Source organism: Sphaerulina musiva (genome assembly GCF_000320565.1).
Source record: "Sphaerulina musiva SO2202 unplaced genomic scaffold SEPMUscaffold_7, whole genome shotgun sequence".
Taxonomy (NCBI): Eukaryota; Fungi; Ascomycota; class Dothideomycetes; order Mycosphaerellales; family Mycosphaerellaceae; genus Sphaerulina; species Sphaerulina musiva.
Window position 1 is genome coordinate 57,238 of NW_016017389.1, and position 27,253 is coordinate 84,490.

At 50.9% G+C, this 27,253-nt stretch overlaps 16 protein-coding genes across 16 annotated transcripts; 6 read left to right on the forward strand and 10 right to left on the reverse strand.

The window, feature by feature from the left end:
• Positions 1–12: 12 nt before the first annotated feature.
• Positions 13–1,190, forward strand: SEPMUDRAFT_134231 (uncharacterized protein; the record flags this gene model as incomplete). Its single annotated transcript, XM_016902623.1, has 2 exons — positions 13–905; positions 1,037–1,190. The coding sequence occupies exons 1-2, from the start codon at positions 589–591 to the stop codon at positions 1,188–1,190; spliced, it is 471 nt and encodes a 156-aa protein (XP_016759112.1). The 5' UTR covers positions 13–588.
• SEPMUDRAFT_150041 (uncharacterized protein) lies at positions 13–2,743 on the reverse strand. Its single transcript, XM_016905929.1, has one exon. The coding sequence runs from the start codon at positions 2,179–2,181 to the stop codon at positions 1,459–1,461; it is 723 nt and encodes a 240-aa protein (XP_016759113.1). The 5' UTR covers positions 2,182–2,743; the 3' UTR covers positions 13–1,458.
• A 677-nt stretch (positions 2,744–3,420) lies between these two features.
• Positions 3,421–5,107, reverse strand: SEPMUDRAFT_126620 (uncharacterized protein). The gene is made up of 2 exons (XM_016902087.1): positions 4,912–5,107; positions 3,421–4,290 (listed from the first exon to the last, which is right to left on the reverse strand). The coding sequence occupies exon 2, from the start codon at positions 3,703–3,705 to the stop codon at positions 3,454–3,456; it is 252 nt and encodes an 83-aa protein (XP_016759114.1). The 5' UTR covers positions 3,706–4,290; positions 4,912–5,107; the 3' UTR covers positions 3,421–3,453.
• On the reverse strand, positions 3,421–5,418 carry SEPMUDRAFT_134233 (uncharacterized protein). The gene is made up of 2 exons (XM_016902624.1): positions 4,774–5,418; positions 3,421–4,152 (listed from the first exon to the last, which is right to left on the reverse strand). Exons 1-2 carry the CDS (start codon positions 4,963–4,965, stop codon positions 3,952–3,954), a joined length of 393 nt encoding a protein of 130 aa, XP_016759115.1. The 5' UTR covers positions 4,966–5,418; the 3' UTR covers positions 3,421–3,951.
• Positions 5,032–5,476, reverse strand: SEPMUDRAFT_118307 (uncharacterized protein; the record flags this gene model as incomplete). Its single annotated transcript, XM_016901419.1, has 2 exons — positions 5,032–5,418; positions 5,471–5,476. 2 exons carry the CDS (start codon positions 5,474–5,476, stop codon positions 5,032–5,034), a joined length of 393 nt encoding a protein of 130 aa, XP_016759116.1.
• On the forward strand, positions 5,129–8,081 carry SEPMUDRAFT_150042 (uncharacterized protein). Its single transcript, XM_016905930.1, has one exon. The coding sequence runs from the start codon at positions 7,568–7,570 to the stop codon at positions 8,069–8,071; it is 504 nt and encodes a 167-aa protein (XP_016759117.1). The 5' UTR covers positions 5,129–7,567; the 3' UTR covers positions 8,072–8,081.
• A 270-nt stretch (positions 8,082–8,351) lies between these two features.
• SEPMUDRAFT_134235 (FMN-linked oxidoreductase) lies at positions 8,352–9,959 on the forward strand. Its single transcript, XM_016902625.1, has 2 exons — positions 8,352–8,444; positions 8,563–9,959. Exons 1-2 carry the CDS (start codon positions 8,404–8,406, stop codon positions 9,623–9,625), a joined length of 1,104 nt encoding a protein of 367 aa, XP_016759118.1. The 5' UTR covers positions 8,352–8,403; the 3' UTR covers positions 9,626–9,959.
• Positions 9,960–10,562: 603 nt separating this feature from the next.
• SEPMUDRAFT_150044 (uncharacterized protein) lies at positions 10,563–11,902 on the reverse strand. The gene has a single exon (XM_016905931.1). The coding sequence runs from the start codon at positions 11,666–11,668 to the stop codon at positions 10,850–10,852; it is 819 nt and encodes a 272-aa protein (XP_016759120.1). The 5' UTR covers positions 11,669–11,902; the 3' UTR covers positions 10,563–10,849.
• SEPMUDRAFT_134237 (uncharacterized protein) lies at positions 10,563–12,822 on the forward strand. Its single transcript, XM_016902626.1, has 2 exons — positions 10,563–11,936; positions 12,171–12,822. Exons 1-2 carry the CDS (start codon positions 11,749–11,751, stop codon positions 12,418–12,420), a joined length of 438 nt encoding a protein of 145 aa, XP_016759119.1. The 5' UTR covers positions 10,563–11,748; the 3' UTR covers positions 12,421–12,822.
• On the reverse strand, positions 12,135–13,519 carry SEPMUDRAFT_134238 (uncharacterized protein; the record flags this gene model as incomplete). The annotated part of the gene is made up of 1 exon (XM_016902627.1): positions 12,135–13,519. One exon carries the CDS (start codon positions 13,517–13,519, stop codon positions 12,734–12,736), a length of 786 nt encoding a protein of 261 aa, XP_016759121.1. The 3' UTR covers positions 12,135–12,733.
• Positions 13,520–13,859: 340 nt separating this feature from the next.
• Positions 13,860–17,093, reverse strand: SEPMUDRAFT_150045 (Zn-dependent exopeptidase). The gene has a single exon (XM_016905932.1). It carries the CDS (start codon positions 16,937–16,939, stop codon positions 14,123–14,125), a length of 2,817 nt encoding a protein of 938 aa, XP_016759122.1. The 5' UTR covers positions 16,940–17,093; the 3' UTR covers positions 13,860–14,122.
• Positions 17,094–17,521: 428 nt separating this feature from the next.
• Positions 17,522–18,009, forward strand: SEPMUDRAFT_126625 (uncharacterized protein). Its single transcript, XM_016902088.1, has one exon. It carries the CDS (start codon positions 17,545–17,547, stop codon positions 17,698–17,700), a length of 156 nt encoding a protein of 51 aa, XP_016759123.1. The 5' UTR covers positions 17,522–17,544; the 3' UTR covers positions 17,701–18,009.
• A 1,083-nt stretch (positions 18,010–19,092) lies between these two features.
• Positions 19,093–20,022, reverse strand: SEPMUDRAFT_150047 (uncharacterized protein; the record flags this gene model as incomplete). Its single annotated transcript, XM_016905933.1, has 2 exons — positions 19,093–19,535; positions 19,639–20,022. A coding segment is annotated over one exon (273 nt), but the record flags the coding sequence as incomplete, so codon positions are not given.
• A 1,639-nt stretch (positions 20,023–21,661) lies between these two features.
• Positions 21,662–23,801, reverse strand: SEPMUDRAFT_150048 (acetyl-CoA synthetase-like protein). The gene is made up of 3 exons (XM_016905934.1): positions 23,640–23,801; positions 22,039–23,565; positions 21,662–21,957 (listed from the first exon to the last, which is right to left on the reverse strand). Exons 1-3 carry the CDS (start codon positions 23,679–23,681, stop codon positions 21,856–21,858), a joined length of 1,671 nt encoding a protein of 556 aa, XP_016759125.1. The 5' UTR covers positions 23,682–23,801; the 3' UTR covers positions 21,662–21,855.
• Positions 23,802–24,574: 773 nt separating this feature from the next.
• SEPMUDRAFT_157151 (uncharacterized protein) lies at positions 24,575–26,053 on the forward strand (the record flags this gene model as incomplete). The annotated part of the gene is made up of 5 exons (XM_016907720.1): positions 24,575–24,875; positions 25,096–25,218; positions 25,303–25,619; positions 25,788–25,865; positions 26,045–26,053. 5 exons carry the CDS (start codon positions 24,575–24,577, stop codon positions 26,051–26,053), a joined length of 828 nt encoding a protein of 275 aa, XP_016759126.1.
• On the reverse strand, positions 26,018–27,239 carry SEPMUDRAFT_150049 (uncharacterized protein). Its single transcript, XM_016905935.1, has 2 exons — positions 26,580–27,239; positions 26,018–26,475 (listed from the first exon to the last, which is right to left on the reverse strand). Exons 1-2 carry the CDS (start codon positions 26,949–26,951, stop codon positions 26,326–26,328), a joined length of 522 nt encoding a protein of 173 aa, XP_016759127.1. The 5' UTR covers positions 26,952–27,239; the 3' UTR covers positions 26,018–26,325.
• Between the last annotated feature and the right edge of the window lie 14 nt (positions 27,240–27,253).

Consider the following 27,253-nt stretch of genomic DNA (forward strand, 5'->3'; position numbering starts at 1 on the left):
CTTTCTTTCTTTCTTCTTTCTTCTCATAAGCTAATTTGGCCAACAGGTTCGCCTCTGGGGGATTCATTTGTTGCCTTCACTGCCTACCCCATCCTTCCTCTCAATGAAGTGATTGGCTTTGCAGTGAACTGCATAGATCGAAAGGGCCATGCCATCGACACTCGTCGGCGACTCTTATTGTCGTCGGCTGTCTTTGGGTAGGCCCGAAATCCTTTCATCATTGCAGTTGCTGTCTCAGCAGCTGCTTGGAGAAGAGGCTTCATCATCATCATCGCCACCATCTCGAGGCCTTTGCCGTCCTTATACTGCTGTCTCATCGCCGTAATTTCCTCGTCGCCGAGAATTTCGCATTGTGTGCGAGAGTGTTTTGTTTGCGCCCGATGCTGCTTCCGCGTTTGTTATTTCTGGGGTGGGCAGGCACTACTGCTCAAAATTGCTTGAAAATGGCCTCTCCTCGCTCCTCGGCCTCCTTCTCTTCCTTCTCCAGTTGTAGTTGTTTGTTGCGAGGTTCTTCAATCTATGCAGACATGATCACTCGTGTCTGCATTCGCCGCCACCTCTGTACATCCTTCACCTTCAATTGCAGTGATGATGCCAGTGGCCGGCAAGATCAAGATTGCTCACCAAAATCATGTTGGCGGTCCAGAATTCATACCGGCACGACATCTGTTGAGCATACATTCTTTTCATCATACCAGTCACTGCCACAGCTGCATGGAGATGAGTATCAAGGCCCACGTCGAGCCCGCTGGGCCGCCCTCACAGACCGTCCTCAGTGAGCAACTGACTACGCCTTCAAGAGCACGCGCTCCACGAGGCTTGAGACTGCATCCACACAACATGACCGTCTCATGTGGATCAAGTATCTTCGGTTGCGGGCACCGTCGCATCAGCACAGCCATTCGGTTTGTCCAAGATACGAAGGCCTCGTGTACTCCAGCAGCCATGGGCAATACCAGAATAACGACCAGCCAAGGACAGAAAGCCCCCATACGACCTCAGCAAGCTGTACATGGGAATGTCACTCTTATGCCAGCATCACGACGAGCTTGCGCAATGCCAAAGCCGCCCGCCGCGGAGAGAATGCGCACGCCATCGCATCTGCCAACCCAGTGAGCTCGCCACAATTGAAGCTGCCACGGGCGAGAAAGAGCAGGGAGGATCATGCGGGACCCAGCGAGGAAAGATGAAGAGCACACAGAAATCGCAAGCCCCTACAGATAGGTGATGATGGTGACTCTGCCTCAAAGGGCTCTCGGGACACCAATGGCTCATAAGCGCCGCTGGAGGGGACACTGGGACGGAGAAATCGGTGCCAGTATCTGTTCGAGGGAGCATGGTACTCCAAGGATCGCGCCCTCAAGAGCAGATCCTACATCTGGCGGGCGAGCTGGGTAGAGTTTCCCCTATCATGAGAGAAGAGGACAGTTCGAGAAGAGCCAGGCATGAACGACAGACTCAGCGTGAGGCTGAAACGGGAGGGTCCTTCAAGCTTCGAGCCTGTGTCCATGAGGTACACCTGTGCACCGCAGAAAAGGTCTTTCTCAGCAGGAGCAGCCTCAGGGGCCTAGAGAGTCTCCGATACAGTCGTACTGCTTGATACTGGAGCCCATCTTTCGTGGCAGAGCTACGTTCTCGCGGGATAGAGAGCATGTTTATGTGCAAGAACATGCAAACCGGGCAGGCAAAGATTGCCAGGACAAAGCAGCACGACGCTTGACATCCCTTTGCGTCGCTACACAAGGCAGGATGAGGCTCTTCGGTACAATGTCGAAAGTACGACGACAGAGCTGGAGTATCTACCTTCATGAGGATCGAAGGCATGCCCGGATGCTGAAGATGACCATATTCTTGGCTGATAGTCTTCTCTATGGTCGGATTTCTTGGCATCAGAGAGGCCCGTGCGGCGTTCGGGGCAGGCTGTTTCGCCGTTCCCCTGTTGGTGACAGTACCACTACGGAGCACCGCATTCCTGTGATACCATCCCAACCCGGGCATGATAGCACCACGAGCTCGGTAGTCCGAGGCGCAATAAGACCCCAAAAACGGCGACATGCTTGGTCCAGGTCCGAATGGAAGCACTTCCATATCTGGACCGCACCATGGCCCCAAGAGATATAGCTGTACCAGTGTCCGCAGGTCATCGACGGCCAGCTGATTGTGTATACTCTCCTGTGACATCGAAAACTATCACATCCGTCGATCTAGCGATTCATCACGGAGCAGGGCGAGGACTTGAAAGCACAGCTTATGCACGACCTGTTGGAGCTTCGGAACTTGCTTTTGTCGCGCGAATGCTGCTCATACGCGGAGAAATCTTTGCGTGTACCAGTCCGCGACCCCAGGGGCGGCGAGCGATATTCTCCAAGTGCTGCTGCTGCTGGTCTGACAGTCCGCAGAGCTGTGAAGCTCGTAGAAGCGGTGTTCAGCCTGCGATCCGTGGCTGACATTGTGATGTCTGCCTAGGTGTCCTGAGAGACATGGGATCAGGATTTTGCAATCGCTCGCATGATGGTATGACCTGCGTGGCCTGGCAGCTTCCCTCCGATGAAGACAATTCGCCTTTCCATGTTGGGTTTATTGCCTCGCTATTGGTAGTCGTTTTTCTTTCCGGAACTCTTGCGATGCGACCTCTCCTTATAACGACCATGTCCAGCTGCATGCGAGCGACCTCGTGTACAGACAAAGTGTGTCGCTCCAGCAAGTCTTCCGCGCGGCTCTTTCTTCTGAGAATGATGTTTTCGCTGGCACCGGAGTGAAATGCTACTGCCTCGGGGGTACCATGCCACGTCGCCTTCCAGCGCGGCGATTGCGCTGTCCTGATCGCTGCTGCTCGAAGCCCGCCACCTGCGCAGATATTTGCTGTGAACTCGCGTCTACTCTTGGCGCCAGTCCATTGTTCATTGAGGTCTTGTCAAATCCGCGCTCCAACATGACTTGATTCTTAAGAACTCTGCCAGGAAGTCAAGCTGGTGACAGTGACCACGCTCCGATCGCCCGCGGGACATGCTGTCGCGCTGCTCAGTGAGCATGGCGAGATTGTAAGCAGGTGCTTCGCAATATGTAAGCCCATTTGACGTCTCGTGGCTTCCCCTGTGCCAGTGTTCACGCTGTTGGCGAAAAGTACGAGCGCTTAGGTGGCGACTCAATGCACGAAGCTCACAGTGGAGCGCAGACAGCGTTCTTGAGCTCGGTTGTCGAACAAAGCAATGATGTTCGTCGACGCAGTTCTGACTCGCACAAAGCCAGCCTTTCGTCTGAGAGAGATCGGTCTCGTGGGCATGCCTGATGTCAGGGCCGTCGCCAGTTCAGTTGATTCTGCATCTAGTGTAGGCCTGTCACTGATGCGCGTGCGTGCACCTCGTTGCATACCTTACCTCCGCGGCGCGCAGCCAACACAGTCCTTGCATGGGCCGTATCGTCCTTCGTCTCATATGATGGTGGTGGTGGGCTCTAGTACAGGCGAGCTGCGAGCGGCGCAGAGCTGGTCTGCTGGTGTCTTTGATCCGAATGCACGCTTTGGCACTGCGCCGTCTGCTTCCGGTGGTCGCCGTCGCTGGCGATGAACACACTGTGTCGCTCGGCTCGGCGAAACTCCTGTGGTGGCAGTCGTGCCAGCGTTGGTATTGCCAAGTTGCCAGCAGCGCCGAGTAGCCCCCTGATGTACACGCACGCCGCGGACACAGGCTGCCTGCCTTTGGTCATGGAAGAGGCATCCTCGCGCGCATGTCCTTTGATCCCGCATGCTCCTTTGAATTGCCGCTGAGCTGCTTTCGGGAGGAGTCTCTATTGCGCACGCTCGTCACTGGTGATGGTGATGAGGATGTGTGCTGCCGCCGCCTGAGTAGAAGTGGAGCCTGTCGCTCCGGTACGGGTGCAAAGTTGGACGTCGCCGTCAGGTAGCGGTGCTGCGGGTGTGCGGTTGTGCGCTGGCTGTATCGCCTGCGCTGTTTACCTGTCGAGTCCGCTGTTCCAGCAGGAGATGCAGACTCGAATCAACTGAATAGGTAGCATGATAACAGAAAGTGGCCTTTTTACCAATGCAGTTATCGTGCCTTTTGTCTCACAGATACTGCAGTTGTCGCCGTCAGTATCACCGCGATTCTGGCGGCGGTATGCGTGGTCTTTCCCGCCACGGAATTGTTGACATATATATTAAAGTCCAAATGTTGCTTTCTCGTGATAATGAAACGACCAATGAAGAGTCAGGACTCGCCACCCTTGATTTAGTTTACTCTGAGTGACTTTCCCGATCCTCGCGGGTCGCTCCCGCGGGGATCGTTTTTGCACTTTTGGTCCAGGGTTCGATTCCCCACTACTATCTCGATATCCCATCGGCACTTTCTTTTTTTCTTTTTCTTTTTTTTAATTCCGATGATAAGCGCAAGTCCTCGTCGTCGTCGTCGTCGTCCTCGTCCTCGTCGTCGTCGTCCTCGTCCTCGTCCTCGTCCTCGTCCTCGTCCTCGTCGTCATCGTCATCGTCATCGTGGGTGTTGTCGTCCCGGGTGTCGGTTTCCTCGTGGGTGTCGGTGTCGTCATCGTGGGTGTTGTCGTCGTGGGTGTCGGTTTCCTCGTAGGTGTCGGTGTTGTCGTCGTCGTGGGTATCGTCGTCGTCGTGGGTATCGTCGTCGTCGTGGGTATCGTCGTCGTCGTAGGTATCGTCGTCGTCGTAGGTATCGTCGTCGTCAGGGGTTTCGGTGTCACATCGGCATCGTCTGCGTCGACTTTCACCCCTCTCGCCTAAGTACTATGTAGAATTGTTGAGGTAGGTATATATAAAAGTCCAAATGCTGCTTTGTCATGATAATGAAACGACCAATGAAGAGTCAGGACTCGCCACCCTTGATTTAGTTTACTCTGAGCGACTTTCCCGATCCTGGCGGGTCGCTCCCGCGAGGATTGTTTTTGCACTTTTTGGTCCAGGGTTCGACTCTCACCTAGGTAGGTACTATCGCGTCGGCACATTCTTTTATTTTTTTGAATTCCGGTAGTAGGTACAAGGTACCTAAGCGCGAGTCCTCGTCGTCGTCGTCATGTCGTCATGGCGCCGTCGTCGTCGTTGTCGTTGTCGTTGTCGTCCTCGTTGTCGTTGTCGTTGTCGTTGTCGTTGTCGTTGTCGTTGTCGTTGTCGTTGTCGTTGTCGTTGTCGTTGTCGTTGTCGTTGTCGTTGTCGTCGGTGGCGGCGTTATTGGCGGCGGTGGCATTGTTGGCAGCGGTGGCGTTGTTGGCAGCGGCGGCGTTGTTGGCAGCGGCGGCGGCGTTGTTGGCAGCGGCGGCGGCGTTGTTGGCAGCGGCGGCGGCGTTGTTGGCAGCGGCAGCCGCGTTGTTGGCAGCGGCGTTGTCGGCGGCGGCGTTGTTGTCGGCGGCGGCGTCCTCGGCGTCGGCATCATTGGTGCCGGCCTTCACCACGCTCGCCTGCTATGTGGAATTGTAGCAGGTGGACATATATATTAAAGTCCCAATGTTGCACTTTCATAGTTAATGAAACGACCAATGAAGAGTCAGGATTCGCCCCCCTTGATTTAGTTCACTCTGAGCGACTTTCCCGTACCCTCGCGGGTAGCTCCCGCGGGGATCGTTTTTGCTCTGGTTCGATCCTCGCTATCGTCAGCACATTCTTTTGTTTTGCATCCCGATAGCAAGCGCAAGCAACCAACATCCTAGCACGGCGATTCCGGTGGTGGTGTTCGTGGCCTTCACCCCGCTTGCCGGCGATGGCACTGTTGACATACACATAGAAGTAAGGTATCTATGATGTTTTGTCATGAGGCGGTGTTTGTGGGCTTCACCCCGCTCGCCGGCGACGCAATTCTGGATATAGGTACACATAGAAATCTCTATGATGTTTTGTCATGAGGCGGTGCTCGTCTCTTCACGCGCCGGCCGGCGATGCAATTGCTGACATAGGCACACATAGATTCTCTATGATGTTTCGTCATGAGGCGGTATTCATGTTCTTCACGCGCTGGCCGGCGATGCAATTGCTGACATGTTCATGTTCTTCACCCACTCGCCGGCGATGCAATTGTGGACATACACATAGAAGTCCCGATGATATTTTGTCATGAGGCGGTGTTCGTGTTGTGCATCCGCTCGCCGGCGATGCAATTGATATCGTAGAGACCTAGACTTCTATATGTCATGTTCTTCACCCGCCCGCAGGCGATGGAATTGTTGACATACATATAGAAGTCTCTGTGATGCTTTGTCATAATGAAACGACCAATGAAGAGTCAGGATAACAACCCTTGATCACTCTGAGCGAGTTTCCCGCAACCTGTACGCCTTAACACCCGTCAGGTCTGCGTTTTTTGCTCTGGTTCGATCCTCAACGTCGGCACATTCTTTTTTGATCTCGATAGCGAACGCAACATCGCACAACCTCCACGCGAGCCCGCACTGTCGTGTCCAGCTAGATTATGAAGCTGGCGGCTCCTTTTTCTTTTGGCGCGCTTTCAGGTGCACACTCCCGTCAGGAGCATTGGAGCCAGAACCTCGCTAAGTAGGTAGGGAGGTATTGACGGTGGAAGTCATTGTTTGTCCACCTTCCTTTCCTCGCGCACACGAACGCACATTACTGTCACCTCACCACCTGCAGCAAACACCATTTCATCCACCGCACAGCACCGATATCAACGACAGCAGCAAGTACCACCTCATCACTGACAGCAGCAGCGCCGCCAGAAATGTCAGACCAGCGACCTCGCAAGCATCCGCAGCCGCCCGCCGCCGCCAGGAGGGATACGAAGGTGAAGCACGACTTCTTCGCCGAGGCAATCGCTGCATTGAGAGACCTGGCCACTTCACTCGACGAGATGACCGCCGGCCACGAAGCCCATCTGGAGGATCATCGGCAGTTTCTCGAGCGCATGCAGGCTGAGAGTTGGAAGATCCCAACGGGCGAACACAAAGGCGGTTCCTTGGGAGCGTCGGACACATTTGCCGCGGCAGTGGTGTGAGCTGCTATCCATCCAGGTTTCTGACCTGGTTAGTCGCTCATCCCAATCTCGAGCTTGACGTGCGCTAATTTCACCAGTGCCAGGCGCACGCGCTCGACGAGCAGAAGAGGATGGTGCTCAAAGTATGACAGACTAGCAGGAGATAGTAAAGTGATGGCAGCCTCTGAACTGCACTCGCCATGCGCTGGCCCGATACAGTTCTTTTGGCCCTATGCGCATACCGACGATATCGGTCCAAGCACTGCAGCTCATGGTGACCAAGCGGAGCGCAACTGGGACGACACAATCTACAATGCCATGACACCAGATGCTATGGGCATCGCAACAGGGCACGACGACGCAATTGGACTCTGGGTGAGACAGTCTTGTATCGGAAGAAAGCTTGTCAAAATCACATCGCATTTCTGCGATTCTCTTCCGTCCCCCCGTGTCTCCCGAATTTACACTGTCCTCGGTAATCATCCTCAAGCACCCGGAGGGCTTGCTGAACGCACAGGCCACTGACCATGATAGAACAGATCAACTTGGCTGCTTGATGTAATGAGACCTCGTGTGTATTCCAATCACACACATCTTGAAGTCTCATCGGACAGAATTGCACACGGGCCATGACATGGCCTTCCCGTAGCATCTGCAGTCCATTTCCCAGCGTCCCTTCTCTTTGCATTACGCATTTCCTCAGTTCAAGTGCCGACATCGCAATATCTCTGGCAGCTGCCATCCTGCCTGATGTCCATCACCGTTTGGTTTTGCGTCCATCTCTTGACTGCCCGTTGTTCCTCTCAAATCAGTTCTCGAGCAAGCGACCAGCAACATCCACCACATTCCCGCTCTCGATCGGCTTCAAGGTCATGCGTTTGAACAAAAGCCAATACATTCATCGGCGTGGCGTCTTCGGGTCGGGCCTAGGTCGTTCTGTCTGCTACGGTTTCGCTCGGTGGGAGACTACCTTTAGGCATATATGGCACGGGCATGAGGGATCCATCAAGGCTACGGATCAAAGAGGACTGATAGGTATAGGTGGGATATATGACGGCGTGGGGCTGCAAGATGCATATACACATATGGTCTGGATGTGTATGGAATCGTGGAACAAGGATGGAAGAAGATAGGAAGATGATGGTATAGGCAAACCGACTTGAAGATGAAAGATGATGATGAGAGGACGTTGAATGTAACTTTCCTAGCCCTGCCTAGCTTTGCAATCTCTTTCTTGGCATTACATGGTGGCCTGTTGAATGAAGCGGTTCAAGTGCACGAATGTTGTGCTTGAGGATTATGTAATATGCATAACAATTTTGTGCAAATCCTGTCCCGAACTTCGTTCGCACTCCGACTGCTTGACCATAGGTAAGGTACCATATCGCCTCTCAACACCAAACAACACAATATGGAAAACATCACAGAACCTACGTCCCTTAACGATGATGACGATGATGATAACATGAAGACAAACTTTCCAAACACAACAAACCCAACACCTCGGTACGTCTCTCTCTTTCCATCCATCCATCCATCCATCCCTTCTTTTCGTCATTTTCTTTTTGATATTCAAATTAAATACTAACATATTCTCCCTCTCTCTCTTCCATCCCAAATCTAGAATCCTCACCCTCTTCTCCCAAGCAAAACAAAATGGTGGCCGACCCTTAAACGTCTCGGCCCCGATGGTGCGGTATAGTAAACTCCCCTTTCGGATGCTGGTGCGAGAATACGGCGCAGATGTCATTTTTACGCCCATGATGCTCGCGCGGGAATCGAATCGTTCGCAAATTGCTCGAGATGCGGAGTTTACGACACATGTGTGGGAGATGGGTGGTGATGATGATGATGGTACGGAAGGGAGAGGGAGGAGGGGCGTTGATGTGATCGATGGAGATGTTGGTGGAAATGGAGATGGAAATGACAAACAAGCACAAAACAAACCCGTCGTCATCATCGCCCAATTCGCCGCCTCCTCCCCTCTCGAATTCGCCCGCGCAGCAGAAATGATCGCGCCATGGGTCGACGGCATAGATCTCAACTGCGGCTGCCCCCAATCCTGGGCCATCCAGTCAGGCATCGGATGCGCACTCCAAGACTCTCCCTCGCTCGTCGCAGAAATGGTTCGAGCGGCCAAAACGCGCGTGGGGAAATGGGGCAAAAGCGTGAGCGTGAAAATTCGCATCCACGAAGATTTGGAGGTGACGAGGAGATGGTTGCGGATCGTGCAGGAGGCTGGAGTGGATTTTGTGACGGTGCATGGGAGAACGAGAACGCAGCGGTCGAGTACGAGGCCGGATTATGAGGCGATTCGGAAGTTGAAGGAGGAAGGCGTGGTGAAAGTGCCGTTGATTGCGAATGGGGATGCGTTTAGTCTGGCGGATGTGAGGAGGATTGCGGATCTGACTGGCGCGGACGGAGTGATGGCTGCGAGAGGCATTTTGGAGAATCCGGCCATGTTTGCGGGGTATGAAGAGGTTCCGGTGAGGTGTGTGCAGGATTTTATGTATTGGGCGATTAAGTGTCCGATTCCGTTTCCGTTAGTGCTGCATCATGTGAGTGAGATGACGGCGAAGATGGAAGGGATGGGGAAGAAGGAGAGGAGACGGCTGGGGGAGTGTAGAGATCTGGTGGATCTTATTGATTTCGTGGAGGACAAGTGGGGGTTGCCGAGGAGGCGATGATAACATCGGTCGTCGAATATGGCTGGAGAAGCCTTGTTGTCCCCTGGCAGGAGAATCGATAACGTCCTCGAGTACAATAGAATTGTGCTCGCACGACTGAAACGCGGGTGAAGCTTTCTTTCACGTCGCCAAGTTCGTGCTCAGACTTTAAGGGCAACTCAGACGTGAGCGAACTCATCAGGGCATATAATCGAGCATCAAAGCAAACCGACTCTCGAGCATGGCCATCCGTCCTCGTCTGCCCCTGCACATATGCAGCTGATCAGAGTTCCGGCAACAAGTAGACCATCAAGCTCAAAATAATGGAACGCCACAGATAGCTGGATGAAAAGGGGGGAGGGGCAAAACATATCAGCTATTAAGCCTGTGAGACAATCGATGTTGGGTCTTACATAAAGGAGGTCGTGTAATGACGAGAGACAAGAACATCTTATAGCGCAGCAAGTAGTAGTACGGAAGGCATATATACCTACCTACGTTCAAAGTGACAGTAAGTTGCTTAGGGTTAGGTTAGGGTTCCCCAGACTCGCACTTTTCAGGTTTTGATATTTCTCCAACGTACGTACCTACCTGGTGTGGTTGTTCTCCTTAGGAGGCAATAAGGTATAGAGACCAATTTATATATTGGTGAGTCCGACAACAACAAGTTTCCAGATTTATATAGCCAAGGTATTCGAACATTCCAAATCATTCATTTATACTCTTTCAAGAAGTGTTCGAAGAAGAGGAAAGTAAGGTATGGAGAGATTCTTGGCCAAGGGACTCGCTAGGTAGAGGTACGAGACGGGCGTGGGTGGGATAAGGGTGTTGCGTTGCACTGACAAGATGATTACGTTGGGTAGAACATGGTGCAAATTCATGCAGACGAGAAGATCGAGCACAAAACGAAACTGTCCGTGAGAGTTGCTTGAGATGTTGTGTCATGTGCGTATGGATCCGCATTCGTTGCTCAGTCATACACGACTATCCGATACCTTATCATTACAATCATACCTATTAGCTCCAATGCTGCACTAGCCAGAGCAATCCGTGTTCAACCTGTATCGCTTTCCTGTTGTGTGTGTGTGTGTTCCCATATGCCCATCCTGACTTCAACATGTTCATTCTGTCATGTAACCCATCGCTCGAGACTCCAAGCCCATACGAAATACCCATCGCTATGCACTGCATGAAAAGCACTAAGGAATCGATCAATCAATCTGTGAAAAGCTCCATGACACGTCCTCATAGTAGCTCCAGGTGGGTCCCTGCGTTAGGGGAAGGCAGTCTACCAGACGGCGCAGCAAAACCTCGCTTCACGTAGTTGCCTGTGGCGTTCCAGGGTGCTGCCCACCCGGTAGCTTTGGCAATCCCCGAAGAGCAGCTCGGTCTGGTCGAGGTCGATGACGCTGTCACAGAAGGGGTAAAAGGGTAGTATTTCCCATTATCTCCGGGAGGGTGGTAGGAGCCATTGTCTCCGGGAGGGTGGTAGAAGCCATCGTCGGCAGTGTGGGTGGCTGTAGCGGTTGCCACCGGTGTGTATGGAGACACTGGAGCTTCTGTGCTCGATTCTGCTGGAGTCCAGGACGTGCTTGATGAAGAGCTCGATGTGGTGCATGTGGTAGAAGTACTCGTTGTTGAGGTGACTGATGTGTGCGCTGCAATTGACGGAGTGTTCAACGCTGAGCTCGATGTGCTATAGCTTGCGCTCGTGCTCGTGCTCGTGCTCGTGGAAGCGGAGCTAGCAGGACTGGATGTCGTCGGCGGCCCACTTGCCATCACCGCCGTCCACTTCGAGGTCGTCGTCGACGTTGTCGGAAGCTCTTCAGTTGTGATGGCCGTTTCGGCAGTGACAGTCGAAACTTCTGTGATGGTCGTTTGAGCTGCTAAAGTGGTCTGCACAGTCTCATATATCGTCTCTGGCTGCACTTGAGAAGGCGTGTCGGTTGGACCACCCACGTCGACCACATTGTATGTTACTGCTGGCGCTGGATGTGGAAGTGCTCGTGCGCGGACGGCGAGATATGTGGTCGCGGCGAGGATGGAGGCAGAGGCGAAGCGCATTGCTATCAGGAGCCCTCAGCTCGTGCGCGGTCGTACTGTGTGTATGGTATAGTATAGATGACTGATGCCTCTCCGACGGGATGCCCAAAGGACTGGCTGGTATGGTGATACGTTGGCCGGGTAATGATGGAGTGTTCGGTTCGTTCACGGCGGTCGATTTCGATGTCGTGCGAGGTGTGCAGGATGTGTTGCAGAGATCGGCCAGGGATCAAGAGCCATTTTGTCCACACAGACTGCCATCTTTTGCGTCGAGGAGGCTGGTCAAGCGGTGCGGGTGGTATGAAGGCTAGAGAGTGGAATCTGTGGATGCGCGTCGCGAGGCTGGAGATGGCTGGGAAAGACGCGAGCCCGGGTCGGCCCTTCGCTTCCTTCGCGTTTAAAGCTTGGCGCCAACCCCATCTCTGTCACTTTCACATCTTTCACATCTTTCGCATCTTTCACATCTTTCACATCTTGGCACCTCTTCTTCTCCATCACTTCGACCTCTCTTTTCGTCGTTCAGAACCACCCGCCTGATCCATTATTACTGCTTCTATACGCAAGAGCGTGTCAGTCTGTACGAGAGGAAGAGGGGCTGCTCGAGGACCGCCATCGAGGCGAAACTCCTCAGCAAGTGGTCCGCATTTGGCATTTGGGTGATCCAGGCCCACGCGAAGCAGCCAGGCCCTATAGCCATGCGACACAAGGGCACCGCCAGCGTCGTGACTCCTTACCGTCACAAGAACGCCTTCACGACTTGCCAGTTCTGGTGAGCAGTCGCGGATTCAGTTGAACATGGATTGACGTTGAGTGCGGCGCTTGGAACGGAATGCATGGACACTTTCGATTAAGAGACGCTACGACTATAGCTGAACGCCGTGCCTCTACTACGAACAGAGACGCCATCGATTGCAAATGTGGCATTCTGGTGACCTGCAGTTTAGCGGCTTAGGCAATAACTGCGGACAGTGGGAAAGCCTGCGACGCCTTACAGCATCCTGGCTCGAGAACCCTTCTTGCAGGTCTCATTATCCTAGGACCGCTGGATCCCCAATGCAAGCCGCCACTGCTGTTCCTTCACAAGATTTACGATGGATGATGGAAATAGACAACCCCCTGTATCTTGAATTTTTCATGCCCGTAGCTCTTGACAAGCCGCATGTCGCGGGCAAATTTCTCGTCACACAACACACTACGCATGATGTGAGCAATAGTCAATCCGTCCTGCGAACTCAATAGATATTCTTTTGCGAATCCACCATCAAGCTGCGTATCTGGGCACAAGGAATACCATGTAAAACCGACACTCAGTTCACGGCAAGGTGGATCCGTCAGGAACGACAAAGCAGCGAAACCCGATGCACTGGTACTGAAACCCTCGATCGTGCTGAATACGGTCCAATCGAAACTGTAAACTTTCTCCATATGAGGAAAGGGCTCGCGGGTGCGCAACAGCGGTGATACCCGTACAGGGCGAACAAGTACATCGCCGCTATCGTTGCGATTCTGGCTGCTGCTCATCAAGAGCCCATTCAATTTTGCCACGCTGCCACTTGTATCTGGTGCATCTTCAATTCGCTGCCCGACTTGGTGTTTCCCATGACCGTAGGTGTCCCAGCTGTGGGCAGGAAGCTGGCTGTTGATGAAAAGCTTCTGTTTGATGCCGGGAGAATTCTCAACGCATTCCTTCCATTGCTTGCAGACTCGGAGTGCTCCGATAATCGCTCTAACTGGTAGGTGCGTGAGGATTCGTTCGCACAGTTCGGTGGTGTTGAAGACGGCGTGTTCAGCAGGGATGAGATGGTTGTCATCGGGTGTCTGAGCTGTGACTGTTAGATGATTGTCCTCAGCCGTACTTGGATGTTCAGTCATTCTAAAGCACTGTCAAGAGAGTGTGAGAGAGTTGCCGCGGAGAGGGACCTTTCAAAGTAAGTAGAGACGTGCTCGAGCGGGAGCCTAGAGACACATTCGGATCTTGACTTTTTAGCGCAACAGGCGTCCATCGACAGACAAGCAAACAAACTTCTGAGTCAGGCTATATGAGAATCACCGTAAGGTAGGTAGGTAGCAGAGATAGAAACAAGACAATAAATACGGTAAGTAAGGTATAGAGTCTCTCTCTCTGTCTGTCCAGGTAAAGTACCTAGGTAGGGAACAAACGAAAAAAAAAGGCCAAAAGGCAAATAGTGCACTATTCTGACTTTTCATTATTGATAAATGCGCACGACAAGATACACACTTGCTCGCTTTCAAAAGAAAAAGAAGTAAAGCCGCGCACCGACAAACGCCGTTACGCCCTGCTATGAGTGATGGTTCGTTCAACCCTATACAAAAAAAGAAAATACGACGAGACTGACTGACAACAAGTCCTCGATATGGGAAAAAAAGATAAGAAATCAAAAAAACCATTTTCCCTCAGTCGCCGATTTCCTTCTTCCCATTTTGCCTGTACAAAATTGATTGATGATATGTTATTCACTTCAACATTAGTTTCCTTCCTTTGCCCTCCAATCTTTTGATGGCTCTTTCCAAAATGTCCGCGGCCTTGTCCACCTGCTTCTGCGCGAGCGCCCAATCCCCGACGTCCAAGGCATCTCTCACCGCCGGAAAATACGCCTCATCGTATCCACTCCACGCCTGAGGGCCAAATACAATATGTTTGAATTGCTCTCGCCCCGGCACACCATGCTGGTCTGTATCCAGTGGTGAAGAGGGGATATCGAGGAGATCGGTTTCGAAAGTGGAGAGGGCGTCATTGTAGGCTAGACGGCGGATGGCGTAGGATGAGGTTTCCAAACCGCCTGTGCCAAGCACGTTGGTGGTCCATAGGTCTTCGAATTTGTGAAAGTGAGAGGCCACAGATTTCAGGTGTTGGGCGGCTTCTTTGAGGGAGGAGATGTCGATTTCGGTCTTGTTGTCCGAGGGGGTGGACTGACCGAGCTTCTGGAGCTGAGATGTAGCGTAGTTTTGCAGCGTGTCGAGATATGGCCCATCCAGCGCATCAGCGTAACTGCGCAGATCGAATGGGACGATGGGTCGGTCGGCAATTTCCAGAATGAGAAGAGCCCAGAGTTGACCAAGAGTCCTGTGCCAACCAAAGTCAGGGTCGCCAAATCGCTTCATCCAATCGAAGGTCTCGTAGCAGGAATGATAGGGGTAACCGTATTCCGGGCCTTCGAAGCCAAAGTCAATAGAGGACGTGCCGGCCATATCTTGAAATGCGACGTAATCAGAACCTGCACCGAGCCCTTCGAGCTTTGACTTCCTGTCGTCCCAGATCTGGCGGAGAGTGGCAGACCCGCTGGGGGTGTTCACTCGGTCGAGGATGTGAAGCAAAGGTCGTTCCCAAACTGGAGAGCCGGCAGCTCGGAACACGGGGTCGGGACCATACACACCCACATCGATGTTCAGGTATGCCACGGCATCCTCGCGAAGAGCTTCCATGTTGTCTTCTACGTACTCGGTGCTGCCGACGAGGTTATACTCTTCGGCATCCCAGCTGATGAACTCGATGGACCGCAGAGGCCGCCAGCCCAGCTTTCGCAGTGCGCCAAAGATGCGGACCATCTCCATCATGACTGCACTGCCACTGCCTGGATCCACAGAACCAAAGCACCAGCTGTCGCGATGATTGCCGATGAGAATCTTCTTCTCCGGCTGCTCTAAACCTTCAATCAGGCCGTGCAGGTTCCAAATTTGTTGCTTGTCGTTCTCATCATTGTGGTTCTTCAGGTTGACGATCGGCGTGTCAGATGACTTGTCCGGGGAAGCGCCAGAGTACCACTCTTTTGTGAAGGATTTGTCGCCACCGACCCACTCTTTGGGAACCTGCACACCATGCCCCGAGAGGGACTCTAGCAGCACTTTCGCGTCTCGCCACGATAGTGGAAGTGAAGGAATGCCGACCAGGCCAGGGTTATTCTCCTTGTCGTGGACCTTGGCGTCTTTGGTGCTGGCATATCCGGGAGTCAATGGATCTCCTGCGATCCAGCTCATCAGACTGACACCTCCTCTTTGCAAGCTGTCCTCGGATCTCCAGGGACCTTCTGGCCACACTGGGCCTCGAACAGAACCATCTTCGGTAGGATCCGAGTATATCAGGGCCCCAATACAGCCCGCATCTTCTGCCGCCTTGATCTTCAACGCTCGATCGCCCTGCGTGCTGTAGTATCGCATGAGGGCAATACTTCCATTCAGCGTCACACCTTGATCACGCAACCAGGCAAAGTCCTCTCTATTGCCCCCGTTTGCATAGATCAAGTGTCCCTCGACCAATCCATTCTTGCTGTGTCCATGCCATGCCCATGTCTGCTGTTTCACCGGATCGGCTCTTTCTTCCTCCAACTTGGCCTTCCACTTTTTGTTCTCGGGTGCCACGATACTGACACTCCGGCCGTCCTGCTTCGGGTAATTCAGATAGACATAGTAGCTGCGCAAGGCCACACTGTCGAGATGCCCCTCTTCCTCCCACTTCCCCTTCATCCATTCTGCCATGTACAGATCTCCTTCTGTTCCTGCTACATGATCGTAGCCTGTAATGTGATAGAGGTACTCCTCAATTCGCGCAGCATCCACGTTCTCTTGCACATATGATCGGACCGACTCTGGATCGAAGCGCGTGCCGATATATCGGCCGCTGTTAGGGAAGACGTCCAGAATGAACAGGACGTAGATGAGAATGGCGATGGACATGAGGCCGCACAGTCTCGCAGCAGTCGCGGCACCCATGCGGTACTGCACGGGAAGGGATGGAAGCGGTCGATAGAGCCACGCCCAGCGTCGAGGAGGCTCCGAGGAGTTTTCGTTTTCATGATCGTTTTCGTTGTTGTTATTGTTGTTGTTTTGTTCGAGTTCTGATTGTACAGGGGTATATAGAGATCGAAAAGAAGGCAAGCGGAGGGAGGAAAGAGTGGCGCCCAGATTGGACAGGTGCTGGCTGAACTTGGATCGTATCCTGGAGCGATGGTATAGGCCCGCTCTTCGGGAGTCGGGGTCGGCGGTGGAGGGATCGAGATAGTCGAGCTCTTCCACTCGTCGTCGCTCATCATTATCGTCGCCGTCCACCTCGGGCAATCTCAGGTCGCTGTCCTCGCTCGATCGTGGCGATTCGGCCGTCGGCGGCTGATAGGAGCGCGTTCGTCCATGTTGGTCCAGCAGTCCCTCGCGTTCTTGCTCAGCTTGGCCGTGGTTCTGCGATGAGTTCGGACGCTGGATGGCGTCTTCGTAGGAGGGAATGGGCACGTGCGCGTAGCGAACGTACTTGTCGTCGTCTTCGTCGTCGTTCATGTCCATATCCTGATCCTGATCCTGATCCTGGTTGTAGAAGGATGTCTGCTACCTCGTCATGGTGGGTGGGAGAGAGAGAGAGAGAGCGCCAGTGGGTGGTGAAGGATGATCAGCCACTACCAGCAACGATGGCCTCGAAGTAGTTCCTGGTATAGAGAACAGTGCTGCGGTGCTACGTATACAACCTCTCTCCCTGCCAATGTTGGGTCAGTCTCTCGGGAACCGGCGTGGCCGTCGGCCTCGGCCGCATCGGCCCGTTTGCCGCCTTACGAATCCGATCTTGAATTCGCCGGCGCCCTCTATCCCTCTCGACTTCACTTTCTCTTCATTCCGTGGCTTCACCTCACTTCGGTTCCTGCGTATACTGGTCTGTATTGCATGACGAATTCCAGTCAATCAGCTGTCCTGTCAGACTACCAACAATCGACTACGCTGCAGGTCACGGACTTTCTAGGCCCAGGCATACCAAAAAGAATATCTTCTTGAACGTCAGCAGGATAGTCTAAGGTACCAGAAGCTCGTCAAATCATGCGAACCCGCCGAGGATGGACCATATACGGCATGATCTAGACAAAGCGCCAGACGAAAGGCAGAACCTGGAACGGGCCTGTATGGGTACATTTTGCATTGACAAAAGGTCCTCAGCCGAGCTATCCAACGCTATCAAGCCCATGTGTCAACGAGATGCATTGTCTGCAGTCTGTCTGGTCTTCCTTCCAGAGGTACATGAGCTTGGTATAACGGAGATCGCGGATGTATGCCAATAGCAGACTACTACCCGCGTTATCGGGGCGGTTTGCTAGCCGATATCCAGATGTTTCGGCAGCGTTCCACGAACCGCGTCACCCATGTTCAACTTAGGCATCATACTCTTTTTGCCGAAGAAGCGTTTCTGAAAGTCGCTCGTTCACTCACAGCTGGACTCTGTCAGGATCAATCAATCTTCAATGTGCTGCACTTGAGTGGTTGTGCAGGCGACCAATGAACCATTTGACATGATCCCGAGAGGCTTTTGCCCGAGATTTTAGTATCATTGCCTAGCTTGCGGAATGAGCTGGGACGGACATCGCAGTACGAAGCGTGGTGAAGACGTGACCTATCGTCTTCTGGGTCTTCTCGGCCTCGACATGCCGTTACTATACGGCGAAAGAGGCGTTACGACCTTCAAGAGTTCACACCTGGGGATTCCAGGCCGCTCTGTGGGCCAAACTTTGGTTATGTGGAAGATGTCAGATGACTACATCGACACTGGCAGGAATAGGCATCTCTCTGCTTGCGGCAAGTTCAAGGTTCTTTGGGCCATACACTAGTGCCAAGGTGGATCACTCACTGCAGCACTTACTGCAGTGATCGACTATCGCGAACACTTCCAGAGGGCTGGAGATGCAAGTTGTGGTGCCTCGCCATTTCAAGCCACCGCGTCACTCGCCGTTCTGGCTTCGATGCTCCATGCGCCGCCGATCGAGTGCAGTGGCGCAGTCCTCTGATCTCGTTCTACACGATTTCCGCTTTCTGCGCTTCTTCAGGAGCTACGCAGATGACGCTGGAGAAGTGTATGGTATCCTGGTAAAGCGGAGTCATTCCTCGGCCCAGCGTGAGGAAATATGACACAGCTTACAGCAGAGAGATATGCACGATCGACTGAAAATGTGCCATGTTAGGATTCCCCTATCAAAATGTCGAATCGAAAGCCGCGTCAGCTTGAATACGAATCGTGACAGCACTCAGAATGCTTGACCCTCGCCCGATCCAGACAGAGGTGTGCTGAAGCAGTACATCCCATTCGACTCTGGTCGACTTCTATCGGCTAGAAGAAATGCCTCGCATGCAAGATTGATATCCAACTGGCCGACCTTTCTATATTGTCCAGCAAGAAATTCTGTTTAGCCGGGCAGCGGGTTGGAGGAGCGCAAGTCTCAAGAGAGCAGTGTCAGCTGAACATCTCGTTCACCGGCGTTGAGTCCCTCAGCTTTGACAAAAACAGCGTACGTGATTGTTTGCAACCAACACGAGGCCAAGCCATCCATCACGATGCCCCGACACAGTTGAAGAGCGGGCCTCGTGCTCATGTAGAATCTTGCTGTGTACAGCACCATTTCCACCCACTACATTGACCACGACCGCACAGGTTCACAGTATAGGGAAAGGAAAATTGAGTGTGACAACAGTGTTGTATTCACAATAACTACTCCTGTCATACATACATGAAAAAAGCTGCGCTAAACGTAGTAGAACAGGCAGCAGCAAAGAAGAACAGCTCCACGATTTCTCCCCGACTGACGATCCGCAGTCGTATCGTCCATCGAGAAGGTGATCCAAATCTCAGTGAAACTTGGGCAGATTTCGGTAGGTAGGTGGGTTTCGCAATCTGAAAACCGGAGTGTCCTCCACTACTCGTTCTGGGCGTGGCGGGCTGAGAGTTCGTAAGGTAAGGGGGTATTGTTGCTTAATGAAAGACGGTATCGACGAATTGACCACGGTCGGCCCGAAATCGTTCGTCGTAATGGTGACCAGATGGTAAGAAGACGGGATGCAAGCTATGATAGTGGTGGTGGTGTATATGTATCAAACTTCGATCGCTGACGTGAAGAGATGCTTTATCCTAACCCAACAGACTTGTCAGCATCATCATCAACATCATCATCATCATCATTGCCTCCTCGACAAGAAGCTCCACAACGACCACACCACACTACGAAACATACCTCTCTCGCGTCCTCCTCCCACTTCTTCTCACACAAGTCATCTCCATCTAAGCAATCCTTGGCAGACGCCTCCACGGAATCCTCCTTCCTTGCTTGACAATCTTGTGGTAATTATACGGTCCAGATTTGTTGTTTTGCAGCGGCATTCTCAGACCGATCCAAAAAGCCACGAAAGCAGTCGTGGTGGCGTAGAGAGCTGCACTCTTGTAGAGTAGGTTGTTGCTTCCGACGCCGACGGGGGAGATCATTTTGAGACAGAATCAGACAGTATTGGTTATGTTTGGAGTATGGGATGGAATGGTAAGAGTTGTTTGACTGATTTGTTGCTTCTTTTGTTGTTGTTGATGAGTGGAGAGTGGAGATTTCGGTAGTATTTACCAGTAGTAGGCAAAACCAACAGATCGAAAGAGAAATCAGGAGAGCAGAGCGGAGAGAGGAGATCAGCGCCCGCATATATCCCCCGTCAGACAGACAGACATTGCCATGGTCAGCGAGACGGTCACGCGCCCCCCTCTTTCATCTCTATCAGCATCAGCATCAGGCCATCGCCTATCACCACCCATACATGATCCCACCCTATCCATCAACCAACCAAGCAACAGGTACGTTCATGTATAGTGAGTACATACATACATGGACATAGTAATCGCGGGGTAAGCGTCCAGGATTATTCATGTCGTGTTACAGAATCTGCCAGGCTGACCTGACTTGTACATGTATACATATATACAGTAACAATGTACAAATGTGTGATGAGCGACAAAAGTCCGCCAATCACACAACCCAAGAGCAAATGCGAATGTGTTGTGCTGTATTTATCCTTGTCGTGTACTTGTATACATTTATATATCCTTGTAAGTACTCTTGTTACCCCGGATTTTTTCTCCAGGTTTTTTGTTTGTTACTCCGCAATTTTTGTTTTGTTTAAGCGAGGACTAATTATCTCATCAAGAGAGTCTACTAGACTATTGTCTGCATACAATGTATGTTGCGATCTATTGACAAAGTCTAGAAGAAGAAGAAAGAAGAAGAAAGAAGAACAAAATCGAGAGAAGAACACCGCTCCTTTGCTGCTTTTCCTGCTCATACTTCCCCCCATCATTTCGCGAAACTCCCTTCTCTCCCTCTCCTTCCCCCTCCCTCTCTCTCTCGGTCCCCGTACATATTTCCCCCCCTTTCCCAAACACAAAACACAAAACCCCAGTGGCTGTGCATAAGAACTGCATCTCCTCCTCCTCCTCCAAATCATCACACCTCCACACACCCTCCCACCCACCCACCCACCTCCTCACCGAGAATAGATTAATTGTCTTGCCAATCAGTCCGCATGACCGACCAGGTAAAAGTCCACAATCATCGCAATCCGATTGGAGAAAGCTAGGGATGTACACTATGTACACTTTGTACAGTACAGTAGGACCAGGATTCACCCGGATGCCCGTGGACGCAACTGGGTGTGAGTTGTTTTGTACTGTTGTATATGTACATGTGTACATTGTGACGCTGTACTCGTGGCACTACTTTTACCTTTCTTTGCCTTGTTGTGTACGCCCACCGGCGCTTAGGGTACTCTCTTTGCTCGTGTGAGGGTTTGCTGGAATGGGATGGGAAGTTTTGTTGGTTGTCTGGAGTAGTTTGAGTAAATAGTAGTCAGTAATAGAATAGCATACTGCTCTGTGACACAGGATGGCTTTATAGTCCTCGATCTTTCTTAACAACATTTAATAACCAGAGTTGAGTAAGTGAGTGAGTGCAATCGGATCGATCGAAACTTCTTCCCGCCCCCCTTTTTTGTCTTCTCCTCCCGTTCTCGCATGCCGTGAAACAAACCCCCATCCAGACGAGCCCTCACATCATCGGGCATATCGCGTAATGTGTGTATCTGTCATCGTCACTGTCAGCAAACCATTCAGCCAGTCAGCCAGTCGCGCGCCATCGTTTCGTCATCAATATCATCCGCGAACATCTTTAATAAGTATGTAACCTTCATTTAACTTACCTACTATACCTTTCAGCTGATAATGTCTTCTTGACAGTGATGTGGAAGAGGATGGTGTGGAATAGGAGATTGAGGATGTAGCGACAGTCGGTGAAGATATGACAATGCGATAAGGAAGAGAAGAGGAGAGAAGAGGAGAGGGTACACAGCGTGGTACACATACAACAATTCATTCATTCATCCATACAAAATCCCGCTTAATACTCACAAGATATATCCTACAGTCTGGACCGAACAAACCCCTTCGCAACCTCGGGTGCATCTCGCTTCGACCATTCCTTCATAACTTTACGTTGAATCTTGCCCGACATGAGTTTCGGCTGGAAACCAAAGAAAGAAAAAAGAATTGTCAGTAACAATACACACATTCTCCAAAAAAAAAGAAAAAAAAAATCACTTACAATCTCATTCACAAACTTCACACCCCCTACCAAAGCCTTATGTTTCGCCACCCTCGGTCTCAACCACATCTGAATATCCGCCGGAGAAATCTTCTTCTGCCGCGCACCTTCGGTCAAAACGACATAAGCGCGAGGCCATTCCTCATCATGAATAGTGATGCCCACAACAGCGACATCAGCAACATATTCACAATCGAGCAAAATCCCCTCGAGTTCAGCAGGAGCGACCTGTAGAGCATTGACTTTGATTAATTCCTTTTTGCGATCGACAATCCAGATATAGCCTTCCTTGTTGATAACAGCGACGTCTCCCGTGCGAAGCCAACCATCAGGAGTCAGAGCGTCTCTCGTAGCAGATTCGTTACGCCAGTATCCGAGCATGACATTGGGAGCTCGAATGAGCATTTCCCCCGGAGAATCCCAACCGACATCTCGATCGTTTTCGTCGACGAGACGCAAATGCGTGTTGGGAACGAGTTTTCCCACCGTGCCATTATCGCTCGATTCGAGTTGGCGAATGGAGCCGCAGGTGACTTCGGTCATGCCCCAGCCTTGCTTGACCGAACAGTGGAATTTGCGAGAAATTTCATTCTGCAAATCTTTGCCCAGAGGTGCTCCGCCACAGAGAAGCTCTTGAATGGAGCGTAAATCGTACTGGGAAGTCTCGGGTCGCTTGGCCATCATGACCAGGACGGGCGGGGCGACTTGCACATGGGTGATTTTGTAGTCTTGAATGACGCGGAGAAAGTCTTCGTAGATGAATTGGCGCATAATGTAGATGGGCACGTGGAGTTTACAGGCCATCATGATGGCGAACATTTGGCCGTAGGCGTGGTAGAGAGGGAGAAAGCCGATCCATCTCTCCTTGACCTTGTCCCCCTTGGTGAAATTGTGTTGCGGCCATGTGGTCGCCATTGTCTGCTCGACATTGGCAATCAGGCTGTGATGTCCAATCATGACTCCCTTGGGCAGACCGGTCGTGCCCGAGCTAAAGTTGATCGTGGCAACCGTGCGGACCGATTCTTCAGCAGTCAACTCTTTCCAGCGATATGTTTCAGCCTCGGCAGCAGTACCGAGCATTGCACGCCAGTCCTTGACTCCATCCATCTCTTGCAACGGTGCCTCGTCATCCGTAAACTGGTATATCTTGGGATTGGTGCCCGCTTTCTTCGCGGCTGCCACGGCATTCTTCACCAGCAACGGATGTGCCAGAATCACTTTCGCATCCGTGAGCTTCATCTGATGCACAATCTCGTCGACGGTGTAGATGGGATTGATGGCGCTGAAGCATCTTCCCCCACCGACAATGCCCAAATAGGCGGCGGGAACCAGCGTGTGGTTGGGAGTGTGGATGAGACAGACTTCGCCCTTCTTCAGACCCAGACGATCGAGGCCAATGATGACTCTCTTGATCCAGGAGAGCATCTGTCGGGGACTGACATTTTTCCGTGGATTCGCAGCGTCGTACCATACAGGCTCATCAGAGGGCACTTGGTCCTGTGGGAAGAGATAACTGAGGACATTGACCTGAATGTCGTCGGCTGATTAGTCTCGTCTGGGAGGGAGTAGGGGGGAAGAGAGCTGTGACTCTGTAAACTTGCCTTGGGGATATTGAGATCGGGAAAAGGGGAAGTGTGTATCATCCTGTCTTCTTGAGATAATAATGGGTATGAAGCCGAGTGAAAGCTACTACTCCCTTTCTGACCTACGAACAACTTCACTTACCAACAGCTCTTAGCTGAGGGATATATCCTTCACCTGACATGGGTCTCTACAGGATCGAACAGGGTTGCGGAAGCTGACAACCTCGGGCATGGCAATAATGCTGGATTCCTGATGGGGGGATAAAGTCAGTAACAGACTGACAATGAGGTGAATGGGAGAGAGAGGAGGGAGGCCGTCGGCCGCTGCAGGGCAATATACCAAAGTACACCAGGTACATAATAATTATAGTCGGCATACACGGCAAAGCTGTGATTAGTCAGCATCTTGTTCTTCAATTCACTCGGGAATCCGATATCCGTGCCGAGCCGTAAATAACAACAACGATTTGACGACAGTAGTGGCCCCTGACTCGACTTATTAGACATGTACTGTGCCTCCTAGTATAATTCCCCAATATTGTACCCCTTGAAAACAGCGCGGCACACGACCCGAGTATGCATTCTATACCGACGATAATGACCTCGATCAAGTCTTGATGACAGACTTCCCATCCAAAAGTAGTCAGCAGCAGCAACAGCAGTATATCCATTATCCAAGACTCTCAGTTCCAGTCTGAGACGCTGGACTAGGATATCAGCCATGGGCCACCTTGCCATATTCATGCTCCAACCACCGAGTCTTCCGTAGAATTCCAATATCTCGTCTAGAAAACATACCTGTACACAAAAAAAAAGCTGACGATCAGAAAACTTCATTATTATCATTTCATACCGACAACACTACTGCCAGAAAAGAAAAGTACTCAAATCCTTCTTCTTCTTTGTCTCCTATTCCACTTCCAGAAAAAAGAAAAAGAAAAGAAAAAAAAAGAATGTCTACCACTACTACTACTACTACAACCCCCGGCCTCTTCTTCGTCAGCTCCCGCATCACCCATCCCCAACTATCCGAGGCCACCTTTCACGAATGGTATAATCAAAGACATATTCCCGACATTTTTCAGACCAGTGGATTTGAAGAAGCGTATCGGTGGAAAATCATGAAAGATACTAGAAGAAGAGGAAGAGGAAGGGGATCAAGAAGAGAAGAAGAGGATGGAAAAGGGGAAAGACCGTTTTTGAATACATATCCGTTGCGGGATGTGGAGTTTCTGGGGTCGGAGGAGTTTAAGAGTGAGTATATGTAGAGGTTTTGGGTGTTTGAGGGGAGGGAGAGAGGGGGGGGAGGAGAAAGAGGAGAAAGATGAAAGGAGAAGGAAAGAAGAAGAAGAGAAGGAGAAGTAAAGAGAGTCTGGGTTGATGAAGATGTTAAACCCTTCCCCTTTTTTTCATTTTGTTCTTGTTATTAATCCTCATCTCCCCACTAACAAAATGCCTCTTTTTTCCAATACAGCAATATCCGTCTTCGATGAAAAATTCCCCGGATCCGGTCTGGTATTCGACTCCTTGAGTCTAGACATCAGATGTTACAAAACTGTACAAGTTTTCGAACGGGAGGCCTCGAATTCTAGTCCAAGTCAGTTTCTCTCCCTCTCTCTATCCCTCCTTCCATTCCCAGGTAACAAAATCCACTAACAATAACCCCATTCCTCCCCTCCAGGCCAAGCCACCTATATACTCATAATCGGAACCACGTCCCCAACCAACCCACCAGAAACCCCCTCCCTCAACGATTATGAACAACAACAACAACAACAACACGACAACCTCATTTCCAAAATCCTCTCATCATCGCAAAACAACAACAAGAAAAATCACAACAGTCCAACTTCTTCTTCTTCTTCTTCCTCCTCCTGGCTAAGAACAGAACATTACAAACTAACCACAGCGAAACAAGAAGATTTACAATACGTAGAAAATACAAGTCCTCGAAATGAAGAGTTGAGAGAAAAAGGGATTTCGCAGAATTTGTCAATTGTAAGTTTTGACTTTTGTCCCTGCTTAGCGCGCGTGTGTGTGAGTAAGAGAGAAAAGAAAAGAAGAGAAAAGAAAAGGAAAGAAAAGGAAAGGAAAAAATGGGTGTGGCGATAAAATAATAAACGGCTGTTTTTTGCACATTTACTTATTTACCTACTTTACTTTTAGTATTATTTCGATGGAGAGGAATTTCCGGGAGGGGTGGTGGTGGAAGAAGATGAAGAAGAAGAAGAAGATTTTTGGGAGGTAGGAAATTCGGTTGTGGAGGGTTGTTGGTATGAGAAGTTGGGGAATTTTTGGAAAGGAGGGAAAAAGTGAGAGGTGGAAAGGTGAAAAGGTCAAAAGAAGAGAAGAAGAGCAAGAGAAGGGGAGGAGGAGTGGAAAATTCTGGGTTGTGGGTTAAGGTACCGACTTTGTTGTTGTAGGTAAAGTAGTTCCTTCACTCGCTGATTGTTATTCAATTCTTTTCCTCTTTTTCCTTCTTACATTCATATTTCATATTTCATACCTTATTCATTCATGTCTTGAACCCCTACTCTTCCTCTCCAATTCGACTGAGTCAATTTTCCTCACCCCTTTCTTCCGCTATTCCATCCCATCATATTAACTACCATTCTCCCATTACCATTATTACCATTCATTACACAACATCAGTTCTCATCTCATCATTCAATCATCCCTCCATCCCTCCATCCCTCCACCCCTTCTACGCCAACGCCCCAAAATCCAGCATCAACCCAACGCCCTCTCCCCTCTGCATCTTCTTCTTCTTCTTCTTCTTCTCCCCAACAAGAAGCGGAACCAAAGGCTCCACAATATCATATGATCGAGCAAGTTCAAAAAAGCGGCGATTTTCCTAAAAGAGGGTGTAAGATTTAAAATATCAGCATAAGTGATTGATGGATTGCAGTCATGGAATTTTTGTTGCCGAGGAGGATGAGGAGGAGGGACATAACATACGATTGCTTGTGTTGCTGGGGGAGTTCGATGGCGATGGCGATGTTGATGTGTAAACCATTTGAGAGTCCATAGGGGCCATTCCCTTTCCTTCTCTTTCTCCTTCTTCGTCTTCTTTTTGTCCTCATCATCATCAGTCGTAGTAGTGAGAATTCGAACCATGATCGTCATCTCCTTCTCAGGCCGGTTTTCATTGTTCTTGTTGCATTGCTCATTATTGTTGTTGCTGTGGTTTTTCAAGTGCTGTTGCTGTTGCTGTTGATGTTGATGTTGCTTCTCCATCTCCATCACCTTCCCCTTCTTCTTCTTCCTCCCAGTAGGACTCGGAGGTAAAACCGAAAAATCCACAGGATAGAGAGCAGGTTGGACAAACATGAATCAAAACATTAAAATCTCAAAAGTAAAATATTAAAAAAGACAAAAGTACCCTCAAGTATTTCTTATTCCTCGTTTCTTCTTCTGGACTGGGACTAGGGACTGGACTTTAACTGGTATCCTGTCCTATCCTGTCCTGTCCTGTCCCGTGTACTGATGAGTCGACCGACTAGACTATACTAGAAAAACAACAACAACAACAACAACAACAGCAGCAGCAGCAGCAGCAGCGCATCTCTTTTTTATACTCACCTCACCTCACCTCACCTCACCTCACTCCAATCATTCATTCACTCATTACA

Coding starts and splice junctions, on each gene's coding strand:
- SEPMUDRAFT_150041 (XM_016905929.1), bottom strand. CDS start 2,181: ATGTCACAGGAGAGTATACACAATCAGCTGGCCGTCGATGACCTGCGG.
- SEPMUDRAFT_126620 (XM_016902087.1), bottom strand. CDS start 3,705: ATGACCAAAGGCAGGCAGCCTGTGTCCGCGGCGTGCGTGTACATCAGG.
- SEPMUDRAFT_134233 (XM_016902624.1), bottom strand. CDS start 4,965: ATGTGCCGACGCGATAGTACCTACCTAGGTGAGAGTCGAACCCTGGAC. Junction 4,153..4,773: donor CAGCATTTGGACTTTTATAT/ATACCTACCTCA, acceptor GGACTTTAATAT/ATATGTCAACAATTCCGTGG.
- SEPMUDRAFT_150042 (XM_016905930.1), top strand. CDS start 7,568: ATGACATGGCCTTCCCGTAGCATCTGCAGTCCATTTCCCAGCGTCCCT.
- SEPMUDRAFT_134235 (XM_016902625.1), top strand. CDS start 8,404: ATGAAGACAAACTTTCCAAACACAACAAACCCAACACCTCG. Junction 8,445..8,562: donor ACAACAAACCCAACACCTCG/GTACGTCTCTCT, acceptor TCCCAAATCTAG/AATCCTCACCCTCTTCTCCC.
- SEPMUDRAFT_150044 (XM_016905931.1), bottom strand. CDS start 11,668: ATGCGCTTCGCCTCTGCCTCCATCCTCGCCGCGACCACATATCTCGCC.
- SEPMUDRAFT_134237 (XM_016902626.1), top strand. CDS start 11,749: ATGCCCAAAGGACTGGCTGGTATGGTGATACGTTGGCCGGGTAATGAT. Junction 11,937..12,170: donor TCGAGGAGGCTGGTCAAGCG/GTGCGGGTGGTA, acceptor TTCGTCGTTCAG/AACCACCCGCCTGATCCATT.
- SEPMUDRAFT_150045 (XM_016905932.1), bottom strand. CDS start 16,939: ATGGACATGAACGACGACGAAGACGACGACAAGTACGTTCGCTACGCG.
- SEPMUDRAFT_126625 (XM_016902088.1), top strand. CDS start 17,545: ATGGGTACATTTTGCATTGACAAAAGGTCCTCAGCCGAGCTATCCAAC.
- SEPMUDRAFT_150048 (XM_016905934.1), bottom strand. CDS start 23,681: ATGATACACACTTCCCCTTTTCCCGATCTCAATATCCCCAAG. Junction 23,566..23,639: donor CCGATCTCAATATCCCCAAG/GCAAGTTTACAG, acceptor GACGACATTCAG/GTCAATGTCCTCAGTTATCT. Junction 21,958..22,038: donor TGAAGTTTGTGAATGAGATT/GTAAGTGATTTT, acceptor TTTGGTTTCCAG/CCGAAACTCATGTCGGGCAA.
- SEPMUDRAFT_150049 (XM_016905935.1), bottom strand. CDS start 26,951: ATGTTTGTCCAACCTGCTCTCTATCCTGTGGATTTTTCGGTTTTACCT. Junction 26,476..26,579: donor CCCCAGCAACACAAGCAATC/GTATGTTATGTC, acceptor ACCCTCTTTTAG/GAAAATCGCCGCTTTTTTGA.